The sequence below is a fragment of the Sapajus apella genome, unplaced genomic scaffold (assembly GCF_009761245.1).
Source record: "Sapajus apella isolate SASKATOON/1434 unplaced genomic scaffold, GSC_monkey_1.0 scaffold10, whole genome shotgun sequence".
Lineage (NCBI taxonomy): Eukaryota > Metazoa > Chordata > Mammalia > Primates > Cebidae > Sapajus > Sapajus apella.
In genome coordinates, this window is record NW_022436950.1 from 24,422,903 (window position 1) to 24,435,958 (window position 13,056).

The 13,056-nt window shown below is 36.6% G+C and overlaps 1 protein-coding gene across 1 annotated transcript in view; it reads left to right on the plus strand.

Moving 5' to 3' along the window:
• ABCA12 (ATP binding cassette subfamily A member 12) overlaps positions 1 to 13,056 on the plus strand; it is a 199,192-nt gene that overhangs the window by 68,255 nt on the left and 117,881 nt on the right. Inside the window, exons 4-6 of the mRNA XM_032278308.1 lie at positions 6,732 to 6,823; positions 8,839 to 8,936; positions 11,611 to 11,796. Coding sequence (XP_032134199.1) covers positions 6,732 to 6,823; positions 8,839 to 8,936; positions 11,611 to 11,796 — 376 coding nt within the window. The remainder of the gene's footprint in view (positions 1 to 6,731; positions 6,824 to 8,838; positions 8,937 to 11,610; positions 11,797 to 13,056) is intronic.

Below are 13,056 nucleotides of genomic sequence, written 5' to 3' on the forward strand. Positions count from 1 at the left end.
TAGCTGTCTGAAAAAAGAAACAATTACGTTTATGGTTTTTTTGCTCGTGTGCACAACAGATGATCCAACATCACAGATCTTGCCCTTTTCTTTCCTCCTTACACTGCCTCTCAGAATCTATCAGCACAGTCGGAGCCCCTGGCCGTGTGCCATTGCTCACACAGTTGGCGAATGGCAAAGATCATCCCCTAGAGCGCACAGGGTCATTATCTGGAGAAGGGATGCAGTTTTCCTGCAGATCCTGGGGACAATTGCCTCTGTGGATTTGCTCCCTATTTCTGTTGACACTCATTCATGACCCACGGCTTCTAAATTCGTACCTCTGCTCCTATTGTATGGCTCCTGCAGAACTTGAAAAAATATTTAATCAGAATGTAGTCAGGTCTAATTTTAAAGTGCCAAGGCTTTTGTTTAATGTTGAAAAGCATGGACGAGCTTAGAAACTGACCAAAAGATATTATCAGGAGTGTAAGATAACTGGAAGTAAAATAGGTGTTTGCCTTCATTTGGTTATATAGATGAGAAAGAATATAGCGGTCTCTTCTTTTATTAATTTTAGATTATTTTATAACCATAATAACCATTTTAGCTAAAATCAGTATAAAAAGAAAATCAGGTAAAAAGAAATTATTTTAGCTAAAATCAGTGTAAAAATCAATGTGAAAAAATTCAGTGTAAAATAAGACTTTAAGAGTTTAAAGACGTTCCTCTAGCTTGTGTTAGTATTACATTGATTATTATTACGTAAAACCACGTAAAGATACGTGAATTAAAACATAATTGCATATAATTTAAACAGAAACATTGATAATTATGAAATAAAATTTGTAAAAGTGAAAAAAGAAAGGTTAAAATTTTATTTATCAAAAAACAAAGTGGAAGAATATCTTAATTGTTATGTAAGCCCGACTGTTCATTCATTCAGTAAGAACATATTGAATTCATGTAGCATGCTGGAGGCTATGCAAGTCACTACAGATACAGAAATGAATGAGGTGTATGTCTTGCCCTATATAAACTTACAGTTCAAGTGGGAAAGAGAGACAGAGAGACAAGGTAACAGGTAAACTGCTATATAACATGGTAAATGTAGTGAATGTCTGTTTAAGTCTCACTGTGCCCAGGATATTAGAAAACAAATGGGGAATAGTTACATAGATACTTTGTTTCTGCCTGAGGAATATGGATCTTACTGGAGAGTGTGTTAGTGAAGTGGAGATAGGTGTGGGTGGGCAGGTGCCAGGAGAGTTCTTTCAGAGGCTTTTAAGGAGTGTGGTCCTTAAGAACAGATAGAGTGTTGGTTACCAGAATAGCGGAAGATGTATTTGAGATAGGTCATGGAGAAAGAACACCAGAACTCAGTGAAAGAGCAAAACAAAGGCACTTGCATAGTTGGCTTACAGAAATAGGCAGATAGCTTTGTTACTGACTGTGATGGAGAAATTACACATTTTCTTGCAGTGTTGCCAAATTAATCTGCTTGATTCATCATTAGGTAGAACATAATCTTCTCAGTGTCATCTGAACGATACGGTGATGTTGTCTTCTTTTCCCAATTCTGTGTGTTCCTGACACATGTAGGATACCCCCTAATCTGCCCGTAATAATAGTCTGACAAAGTTTAGAAATGTATGAGTTAACCTCTACTCAGTATATGCTATAGCTAATTCCAAAGTCTTTCCTAAGAATATAAAAAATCCTAGGACATAGTAACTTATTAAGACATTTCTAAATCTTAATATTTTAGCTGATATGCATTGTTGGATTATAACTGGGCCACCTATAAGAGAGATACGTTTTGAATATGGACAGACGTCCATAGCTAAAGTATGGATGACCCTTAAGGAATGAGGGTCAGGATGAAATATGAATAATTAAAACAATTAAAGTTTTCCCATGGATGACTTCTGTTTGGGATATCCAGGAAGGACAGCTGCGTCAAATCACTGAGGGGGCCTCAAGACCATTGCAGTGTCCTTAGTCCTTAACTGCAGTTAAATGTTAATGATAAATATCATTTGGAAGTGGGGTCAGAATAAGACTTACAGCAAGTTTCGTATGTTTCCAGGTGCCACTCCATACCCATATAATTCTAATTCTGGGGAAAAGAGAAAAAATGCATGTACAAATTTAACCAACCCTTAGAGATAAAGAATGTCAGAATTTTCTTTCCAGGATTTGCCATATGTCTTTTTCCTGATAGGGAATTCCTTTCATAAATAGATTATGCCATGGTACACCACACCACTTACACAGGTAGTGACGTTTCCTACTCATAGGAAAAAGACACCCATTAGAAGTACATGCATTTTACCATGGAGATGATATATATAAATGTGACATTTCCTGAATGTAACTATTGGTAGACATATCTGAGAACAAGTAAAATCTATACAGTGTTTAGTTTTTTTTTTCCTCAGAACGATGGAATTCTTAAATCCAGGATGTTTCCCGTATTGAATTCTACTCCAAAATAAAGCTCTATAAATGTCACTGAGACAGAATCTACATCTTCAGCATCTTACAGGAGAGTCTCTTAGCCATGCCCATGGTACCATGCATGCGCTGGGTCCAATAACAGTTAGTAAACTGATGCCATGGACCACTTGGTGATTTGTTGGTTCACCCAGAGGGTTGAATATTCTGGAATCCGAAGGGCCTATGTGCCGAATTCAGGGGACAGCTAAGTTTTGCATCATACTTTCATATACTTCCCAGTGATACGGGAAGTATATGAAAGTATATTCACAGTATGAGATAGAATCTCTGAGACTTCCTCGGAGCTACTTTGAGCTCTGGATAGGATGTTTAACTCTCCTGATTTGGTCATGGGGGCTGCAAATAGGGAAGAGTTGAATAATTCTATTTTCTGTCATAGTCTTGCGCAGGGTTTCTCAACATTGATTCTCAAGCACTGATAACTGGGACCAGATAATTCATTGTTGTGTTGTGCCATGCAGGATGTTTAACAGCACCCCTAGCCTCTACTCACTAGATGCCAGTGACACTCCACACACAGTTGTGACAACCAAATACGTGTTCAGACATTACCAAATGTGCCCTGGAGTGGGGGGAATAATCCCCACTTGACAACCACTGGGCTAGCAGAAGGCTGAAGGAAAAATTTTTCAGGTTGCAAGAGGTTTGCATTAAGGACATGACTAAGGATCTTGCTCTATAAGAAATATAAATGATAACTCAGATTTAGGGGCCCTGTCATGTGTCCCAATCCTCCTTTGTGCATGTCTTACTTAGCTATTCTTATTTATGTACCATGATCCTTGGTTTTCTTATTTTTTTGCCCATTATTTTACATATAATAAGAATTTAATCACTGTTGGTGAGTTAATGAATGAATATGGTAAATACAATTTAATATTATAACTTTGGGGTTGTGGCTGGGTGTTTCCTTTTCTAAGGATCCTTGCAGAATCAGATATATAACAATGGAGAGCAGGCCACAGCCATTTAAAAGTTGTTCCAAGAGATGTTCTTCATTATCAGGTATCCAGTGCTTGTCATGTGCTACATATCCTACTATCTGCCAACACAATACACTGTTGACTTTTCTTAAGAACCTTACTGTCTAAAAAGGGAAAAATTGCTGAACACTACAGGTGGAATATTTATCTCATAAAAGGGATAAAGAAGTTACATAAACCCATAGAATGAGGAAGGGGTTATACCTCCACATCCCTAGTCAATACTTGGAGGTCCCAGATCTAGAAAATAATGGGGTACACCCATTTGGTATCCAGAGCTCTTGAAGTTTCTAGGATCCTGAAGGGATTTCATCTGGAGCGCAGATGCATAAATATGGGCCTCCAGCTCCAAACTGATGGTGAAGGTTTCATCTTTGCAACGTCTTTTGTGGGTACTCTAACAAAGAGCTAATACTGATAAGTACCTGTGATGACAGGGCTCAGAAAGCCTCTTAGTACACACACCTCATATCGTACTCACAACAACCTTGCAAGGTAGGTGTTATCAGTGCTAATTTGCTAATGAGGGAGACAAGGGCCGAGATCTTTAGGAAGAGACAGATGAAATTCCAAAGATATCTTCTAACTCTACACTACTTCCTGCCACGCCCCACCAATATGGTCTCTTTTTGTTTAATCAGCCATCAGAGCTTCTGATCCTATACTATGCTAGATATTGGGAAAGAAAAATAAGACTTGGCAGCTGCTCCCAAAGATGTCACAGTCGAAACAGAAAAAGTGGTGGGAATAGGTACAGATAGATATGAAATAAGTGTGCACCAGGTGCTTGTGTGAAGTAGTGGGAAGCATGCTGTTTCTCAATCACCGTTCTAAGAAGCATGTAGTGCTTTGTCTATAAGCGTGATCCTGCTCATTAGAAACTTCAGAGAATGCCATTAACTCAGTGAGAGCAGCTACTTTCTTGCCCTCTTTTAGTAATTTAATAGGGAGTTAATAAAATTAATTACTTTTGTTTAGGGGGAAGTAAGTTGTGTTTTAACTTACAGCATTAATTCATCTTTTTACACACATACTCTGCTGTACATTTATTTCGTGCTTTCCATTTTAAGAGTTTAAAAGGGGATTCCATATTTGGGTCCCTTTCCACAATCTTGTGGAAGCTTTTCTCTCCTATCTTTTTCTTTCTCCTTTTTCTCTTTCTCTGCCTAAATAAATCACTTTCTACAAAATAAATAAATAAATAAATTTTAAAAAAGAGTTTAAAAAAGAAAACAGTTTTGATGTGCAATGGGGGTAGACACATACTGTCACACCATACCTCATCAACGCAAAATGAAGCTGGAGAACATTTTCAGGAAGGGGAACAGCAAAGCACACATGATATCCAACTCTCGTTTCCAAAAAAAGACACATTAAGGCTACAATAAAAAGATGTGAGCAACCACATCACACTGGGCACTTCCTGGTGAGAGAAACGTGCTGTTAGAATGGGAGCTGCTGTGGGTCCTTGTCCAGGAGCAGTCGTTTTACTGTGGAGCAAACTCAGAGCTGCAGAGCCAGCTGCTTGCTGGGAAGGGAATGGGTTTGTCTTCCCATGGTGTTTAAATGCTATTTGTAGGAGTAATTTTAGGGTTGTTATCTGAATGTGGGAAGATGAGTAAAGTGTTCTCTGTAGAGCAGATGCAGCTTTTGCTTCTCCAAGAGCACACTTACATCGATTCCTATTTGCCTCGTCTTATGTTCCCCCTTCTCACTGCCATTTATTATTCAGTCCATTTTCCCTTGCTCCTTCATTGCTCATTTTGATCTTTGTCATCCTCCCTTTCATTTTTGTTGCTCTCTCTAGTCCTTAAAATTTGTATGAAGGCAGTTTGTGCTTTTATTTTCAAAATGTGTTGATATTCAATTGTCCTCATAGGATTTCAAGCCGAACTAAAAAAATGTCGAGAAAAAGAAAACTAAACTCAACTTTGTCAAACTTTCTAAAACTTCTTTTTGAGAAAAGGGAAAAGGTTTGGGTCAGTTCTTATTCTTACCTGAACAGCTTTCCCATCCGCATAGTCAGCATAAGGAATGTGAAAAGATTTAGGGGCATACAGTCAGGGTTATGAATAATTCAAATATACATTAAGAATGCAGACCTTTTAGAGCAACCAGTAGGTTTTATGGAGAGTATTGGAAAAACACTAGGGAATGAAAACAAATATCAATTCTTTTCCTTTTTCCAATTATAAATCACAAAGTACCCTGGAACCAGGATTCAGATCCTGTTTCTAAAACAGAAGTCAAATTGAACCACAGTAGTAAGCAGAATTTCTTGCTTTTCCATTATCTTTTTATAGCCATCATTATGTACCTTAAGTTTTTTATAAATAACCACATAAAATTTGCCAACTTTTTGGAATTCTAAAAATTATTTGCATTTTGGCATTTACACTGATTTTATTTTTGAAATATACATACTTATTTTAGGCACACGCATTTAGATACATCCAGTTTTCAAGAAAATGTAATCATGTCCATTTTTATAATAAACAAAAAATGAATTTTTAGAAAAGAGGGGGTTACTAATTGTGGGAAGGCCCAGCAATATTTTCTTCCAAAACCTAATGCGATCATGTTGCATAGGGATCCCTGGCACCACAATGTAATTATTACTGCCTTGACACATTCAGTGCGATTGAAAATTTATTTTAATGTTATTCCTCTACTACCTGGTTCCATCTGTGATTACATCAATCTTAATTCCTACCCTACCACATACTGGCTATTCAATAAATGTTTGGCCTTTTACTTCTTCCTTGAATCTGTCTTACAAGGGTTCAACTTTGAAAATATTTAAAAGGCCATCTATAATTTAACGTAGAAAACTTATTTTTCTTTTAATGTTGACAAATAGGCAGACCTTTGTTTCAGTCCCCAAAGCACTCTTGGATTCTCATTTGTTTGGAATCTATCAGCTTTTCAAAAGAAAATTATACATATTTTAAATATTTAATGTCTTTTAAAATGTCCTTTCCACAAGATTAAAGTAAAAAAATAACTATTTTAAACCTCATCTAGGCCATTTTCTCTGAATAAAAATATACTTTGTAGGAGACCTTACATATTCATTGATGTGTGGTTAGGTGAATTCTTCCATTAAAATCCTGGAAACTATATTAAATATGTGAAAGTCCTCAGACGGCCCTGGAATCTGCCACCTAATACATTGCTGTAACTAACTAAAATTAATGTGGGGGAGAAGTTATAGAGTAAGTTACAGAGTTCTTGCATTTTCTTCTCTAGTGAGATTCTGAGAAAGTCATCCAACCTGGATAAGGACAGCAATTTATCATTCCAGAGCACCCAAGTTCCAGAAAGAAGGCATGCATCACTAGGTAAGCTATTTTCTTCTGCAGAGTTTAGAACAAGCCTTATGGAAAAGTAAAGGTCTAATATTTGAAAGGTTTATACTTTAAACTTTTCAAACAAAGATGGAATGCTTAGAATATCCCTGAGAGGTCTAAATGTTCCTCATGGTTCCCTGAGTATGGCAGTGCAATTATGCAAAAGTATTGAGAATAATTAGAAATTAAGTTCTTACTGAAATACTCTATAGGAGCAAAAGCCAACACGTTGAGAATTGCACCGTTTCCCAGAACTGACTCTGGCCTCGTTAGTTGTCTGCAGTTAGGTAATGCTGGGATGGTTTAGAAAGCCCATTATAAAAATTATTGGAAAGAATCTCAGAGGTTTATCCAGGTTTTCCTTTTTACAGGTGAGATATATGAGGCTTAACAAAGTTAAGTGCTGTATCTACAGCCATACAGCAGAGCTGGCATTAGAAGGACTTCTAGGCCTGTGCTCTTTCAGATGTACACTTCTTCCTCAGATACTTAAGGCTCAGTATCACAGTCTTCAGTGTGACTGTGGATTTGCTTCCCATCTAGGCCAGTAGCTCTCAACTTTTCACATGCAGAGAATCTTCTTGAGTTGCTCCCACAAAATATGGGTTCCCGAGCCTTAGGCGCAAGGGATTCCATTGCAAGCAGACTTGAGAAAGTCTGATTAGAAGCCACATGTTAAAAACAAATGCTTGAAACAGCAGGACTGGTTAACATTCCTTTGACAAACACTTATCAGGTCCCTAATACTAGTAGCCACTGTTTCAGAGGCTGGGGATATATTAGCGAATAAAACAAGATTCCTGTATGTTGAAGTATGATTGGCCCTCTGGATAAAACGGGAGTTTCTTTTAAAAAGCCGTGGGGTATTTAAGGCTTTATGATATTAAATAGCAGTCCAATACAAGTTGATGGAGCAAGTAAAAAAAAAGTCTTGTGTTAATGTAATAGAAACATGGTAGTAAATGGTTTTGAGGAGTTAATGTTCTGTTGTGAATGATCTGTGGGTGTTTGGCTGAGTAGGTTAAAGCACCGTAGAAATAAGGTCATAATGTTATGGTCCAGTAAGCTTTGCTTTGCTTGGTAGCTACAGATTATGTTTCTCACTCTGGCCAGTTACCTCACATATATATATTGCTGTAGTCTAAAGGAATCAGATGGCAAATTCTTCAGCCTCATGGGCACTAAAATAAAGCCTAGCCCCTACTGATGATGAGTCACTGGTACCATTGAAGATTAAGATTCTTTGCTCTGAGGATGACAAAAGACTTCTGTGTTAAATTTATAAAAGTCAACATACTGGCTTAATGAATATCTATGTTATAGATATGAATGTAGTCTTCTAGCTAATGCTCCAAACCCAGCAAATTCTGCCACATCATAAATAAATAATACCAGATGAAGACACATTGGGAATTACTTAGAGTATACTGTAGTCCAGGCTAATTGCTTTATCCCATTTATTTGATCTAAAATATTATTCAGAAACCACTTTGAGGAGAGAATTTATTATTCTAAGCAGATTTCAGCTTCTCAATTGGATAATTAAAATAAAAGACCATTATCACCAGATGTGCATTGGCAGATCCTTTGAACAGATGTTGGATATGATGGATCTATGGAGCTAGTGTGGGCACCTCAAATCCTCCAGGCCTGCACAGAAATGATTCGGTTTATTGGGCAATAATATTGGTGATGAAGTTTAATGTTGCAAATGGGAATGAAAGCAAATGACATCTAAATGATTAGAAAAAAAAGAAGAACAGACCAAAGCCATCACAGTTTTATATGAAAAGAAAAACTTATGGAATTTGCCATTTTTCCAGTATAAAACTTGCATGGAAGAGGCGTATTTGAGCACAACTTTGCTGTGTGGTATATGAGGTCACAAGTGATATTTATGGATTCTCATGTGATCCTGCCCATTTGTGGTGTGTGTGTGTGTGTGTGTGTGTGTGTGTGCGCGCGTGTGTGTGTATAATGCTAATCTGTTCTTTCTATGATTACAGCCACAGTATTCCCCAGTCCAAGATCTGATTTGGAAAGCCCTGGAACAGACACTTTCAATGGCAGTCAAGTGCTTGCACAAATTCTTGGCTTGGAAAAGGTAACTTGATTCAGTTTTGTGATGGATAGAGTGATTCAACATAGGCCTTTTAGGTTAATAAAAGGATCTCTCAAATAGCAAGATGTTTGGAGTACCTTTCCTATTTAGAGTAATATCTCAGGCAACTTCTTTTCTTAGGAACTCTTCAATAAACAGCTTAATTTTAAGACATTCTGAATTCCTTAACATCTTGAGTATTTATTTACTTCCCTGTTAAGTCCCTTAATTGAACTTAAAGTTTTCATTTAATAAGAAATTAGGGCGGCATTATATGTGATGTTTTAATTTTCTGAAGTAGGAAAGAAAAAAAGACCAAATGAAGCTATAATGCTCTTCAAAATTGCTGCCTCATCCATACTAATCAAGTCTTGGGAAAAATTAGAGCTAAGGAAAATATTGCCTCAAAGTAGGAAAATCCTTTTTCTTAGCATATTTTAGAGAGCTTACCTATGGATTTCTCTGTTTCCTAGAGATCATCCACTTTAAGATTTCCCAGATTGCAAGATAATGACCATAATCATATCAGAGGTGTAAACTGGCAGCCTGTGAGCTAAATGTGTATGTGAGTGTGTGTGCAGAGATTTTAGGAAATTGAATGTGAATGCCTGTAAGCATAACAGGTACTTTTTGTAACTACAATCCCCACTTCTCCTTATTGTCTTTCATCTGGCCAGATTCATATATTTAAGTTACTTTGCTGGTCCCATAGGTATTTAAGTCCTGTTTTATGTGCTCATTAGAAACGAAAAGACATCATTTTCAACATTTTTCATTAGAGATACTATTCTCTCTCTCTCTCCCCCCCTCACCTCTCTTCTTTCGTTCCCCCATCACCTTCACACACACACACACACACACACACACACACACACACACACACACACACACACACACAGGCATTTTTAATAATATAACTATGTCTTATATGGTAACCATTTTCTTTTATCTGGTCATGAGACATGTCTGTAATGTTTATTAACCATAACCACTGCTATTTAATATGTCTTTGTTAGTTATACTTAAATTAACATTCTGTATAACTGAAGCATCTTAATAAACTGAGTTATATAAGTGAGCCAAAGGCCAGCACAAAAAGGGACTCCAGGAAAAGGCATCACACTCATCAACCCTGCCCATGCTGGCCAAAATAGAGGACTTTCAATTTGTCCAATCTAGACATTGAAAGTCTAGTTTACATAACATTGGAGGTTTCTAATGTTTTTTTGGTCTGGCATAGAAGTCCCTCAGCATTCCCAGTTAATTCCAGTCTAAAGCCTCCCCCAGACAAGTACAGTGTATAAATTAGAGAATGTTGTTCTATTCCATTCTAATTCTTACATTTTGGTTCCTAGAAGCAGACAGTCTTGGATTGGATCAGATAAATTCTTTAATATCTAGAAAAGCAATGTCATTCTCCAAAATGCTACTTTATTGTATTGAAACTCCCAACTTCTCTTTCTCATATGGAATAGAATTTCAGAATTTTGTGAGGCAGCACAGAGTCATATATCCAGGGGAGATAAGCCAAAAATGAGATTTCTATGTATGGATACATATTTTTAGAGTAGTTGGAGCAGGGAAGGGATGTAAAAATGAGGATGACATATTGATGCCTGTGTCAGCAATCTCTCTGATTCCTCTTTCTTCCTCTTTACTGCTTTCTGCAACACTTGCAAGAATGAGTAGAGAAATCATTTTTGGGTGAGTTTATGTGGAATGTTAGAAAAGAGATATGGATGAATGACTAGAAGGCCTAACACTTTTATAGTACATCCTAGATAAGTGGATTCTGTCTTGTTCCATTACTTTTAGAATTTGAGTCACTAGAAGGTAGCGTGTAGATTTTGTGATGTACACTTAACAGGAGGATGAAATTGGCTTCACCTCATGGAGTTATAAGAATTAATTATTAAGATGGACCCCTTAAGTCTGACAACTATCATCAGCTCTGTAAATATCTGAACAACTTCATAATGGTAAATATAATAAATATTATAGGAAAAATACTGCTACATCTGTGACTGGCCTGCATTATGAAATAGATAGGGGAATTATGATTCCCTTATGAAAATGATTTCCAATGACTACTTTTAGTAGTTATGCCTACTATTACATATTTTCATATATATGTTTTCCTTTTTCTTTCTATATATAAGACCTAGATAGAAAATTGCTTTGCAAATAAAGCAATCTGTATTTATACTCTTTGTAAATAAACACTGTTCATCCTAAGAATAGGCCTTGAAGCTCCTTCTGTTGGAAGTCTTCCAAAGATCACAACCAGTTTCTCATGAGTGTCATGAAGAGTTAGGATACCTGAGTTTCTGCTGCTCAATGTCCAGGAAAAGTGAATACGATTTTTATGCATGAAGATTTTTGTAAGAAAAGACTGTGCTTTGAGGTTTTCTGGTCAGAGACAAGAAATGAGTTCAGTCAAACAAATTAGGTAAATTATTTAAATCATAATAATAACAAGCATTTACCACTTTCATGCATTCACTCTATAAGTTCTCATGGGTAAACCATATGTATTTTATTGCTATTTTAATAGCTGCTATAATGAAGGACCTCAAAATGGCTGTTTTGAAGACAGGTTAGATTCTTGAAGACTAGAATATTTTAACATTTACATTTATTAAAGTTCTTATTTTACTCTTCTCACACATGCTTTTAGCTGTTAAAGCAAAATTCAACTTCAGAAGATATACGAAGAGAGCTGTGTGATACCTATCCAGGATACGTTGTGGATAATGCCTTCTCTTGGACCTTTCTAGGAAGAAATGTTTTTACCAAATTTTGTCTTTCTAACATGACCCTTTTAGAGTCTTCTCTCCAAGAACTAAACAGACAGTTCTCCCAGGTAAGTGTAGATTTATTAATATAATCAAGATCTCATAAACAATAGAGGGAGATGTTTACTGTTTCCATTCTTTGGTCCACAAAGTGACTCATGTTGAGTCACTTTGAGTCACTTTGTGGAGCAAAGAATGGAAACAGTAAACATCTGTTTACTGTTTTCCCTCAAAGGGCAAATCTATAGCCCATGAGGACTGGGAAATGTTGACTGGAAAATTTGCTCACCTTAGGCATGTCTTTCTCACATAGACATTTGAACACAAAGTTTAATCTTAAGTATTATTACCTATTTAATGTGAAATATTGAAATGATTTCAATGGTAAACCGAAAATATTACATTATGGTTAATGCGGACACAACTTCATAAATAAAATATGACATTCCTCTTCAGTAAATGAAGTTTGATTGCTTTCTCTGAGACCTTTAGATGAGATTATTCAGACTATGATATAAGTTTAACAAGTAAACTATCACAGCTGTTTAACTATCAGAAGTTAGAATAATAGGTAAAATCTTTTTATTTTCCTCACTGAATTCAAGCCTTGTGTGAAAAGCTAATTTTCCTTTAATTGTGAATTTTAAAAAACTTTTAGGTTCAGGGGCACATATTATGTTTGTTATGTAAGTAAACTCATGTCACAGTGGTTTGTTGTATAGATTATTTTGTCACCCAGGTACTAAGCCTAGTACTCAACAACTATTTTTTCTAATCCACATCCTCCTCCCTTTCTTTACCCTCAAGTAAGTCCCAGTGTCTGTTGTTCCCCTCTTTGTGTCCATGTGTTCTCATCATGTAGCTCCCACTTATAAGTGAGAACATATGATATTTCATTTTCTGTTCCTGCTTAGTTTGCAAAGGATAATGGCCTCCAGCTCCATCCATGTTTCTACAAAAGACGTCATCTTGTTCTTTTTTATGGCTGCGTAGCATTCTGTGGTGTATATGTACCACCACATTTTCTTTATCCAATCTGCCATTGATGGGCATTTAAGTTGATTCCATGTCTGTTTTGTTGTTTGTTTGTTTTTTGAGACAGAGCTTCAGGGTGATTCTATGTCTGTTATTTTTTGTGTATGTGTTTTGTTTTGTTGTATTTTGAGACATGGTTTCACTCTATTCCCCAAGCTGGAGTGCAGTGGTGTGATCTCAGCTCACTGAAACCTCCACCTCCCAGGTTCAAGTGAGTCTCATGCCTCAGCCTCCTGAGTAGCTGGAACTACAGGCACAGGCCACCATGCCCAGCTAATTTTTTTTTTTTTTTT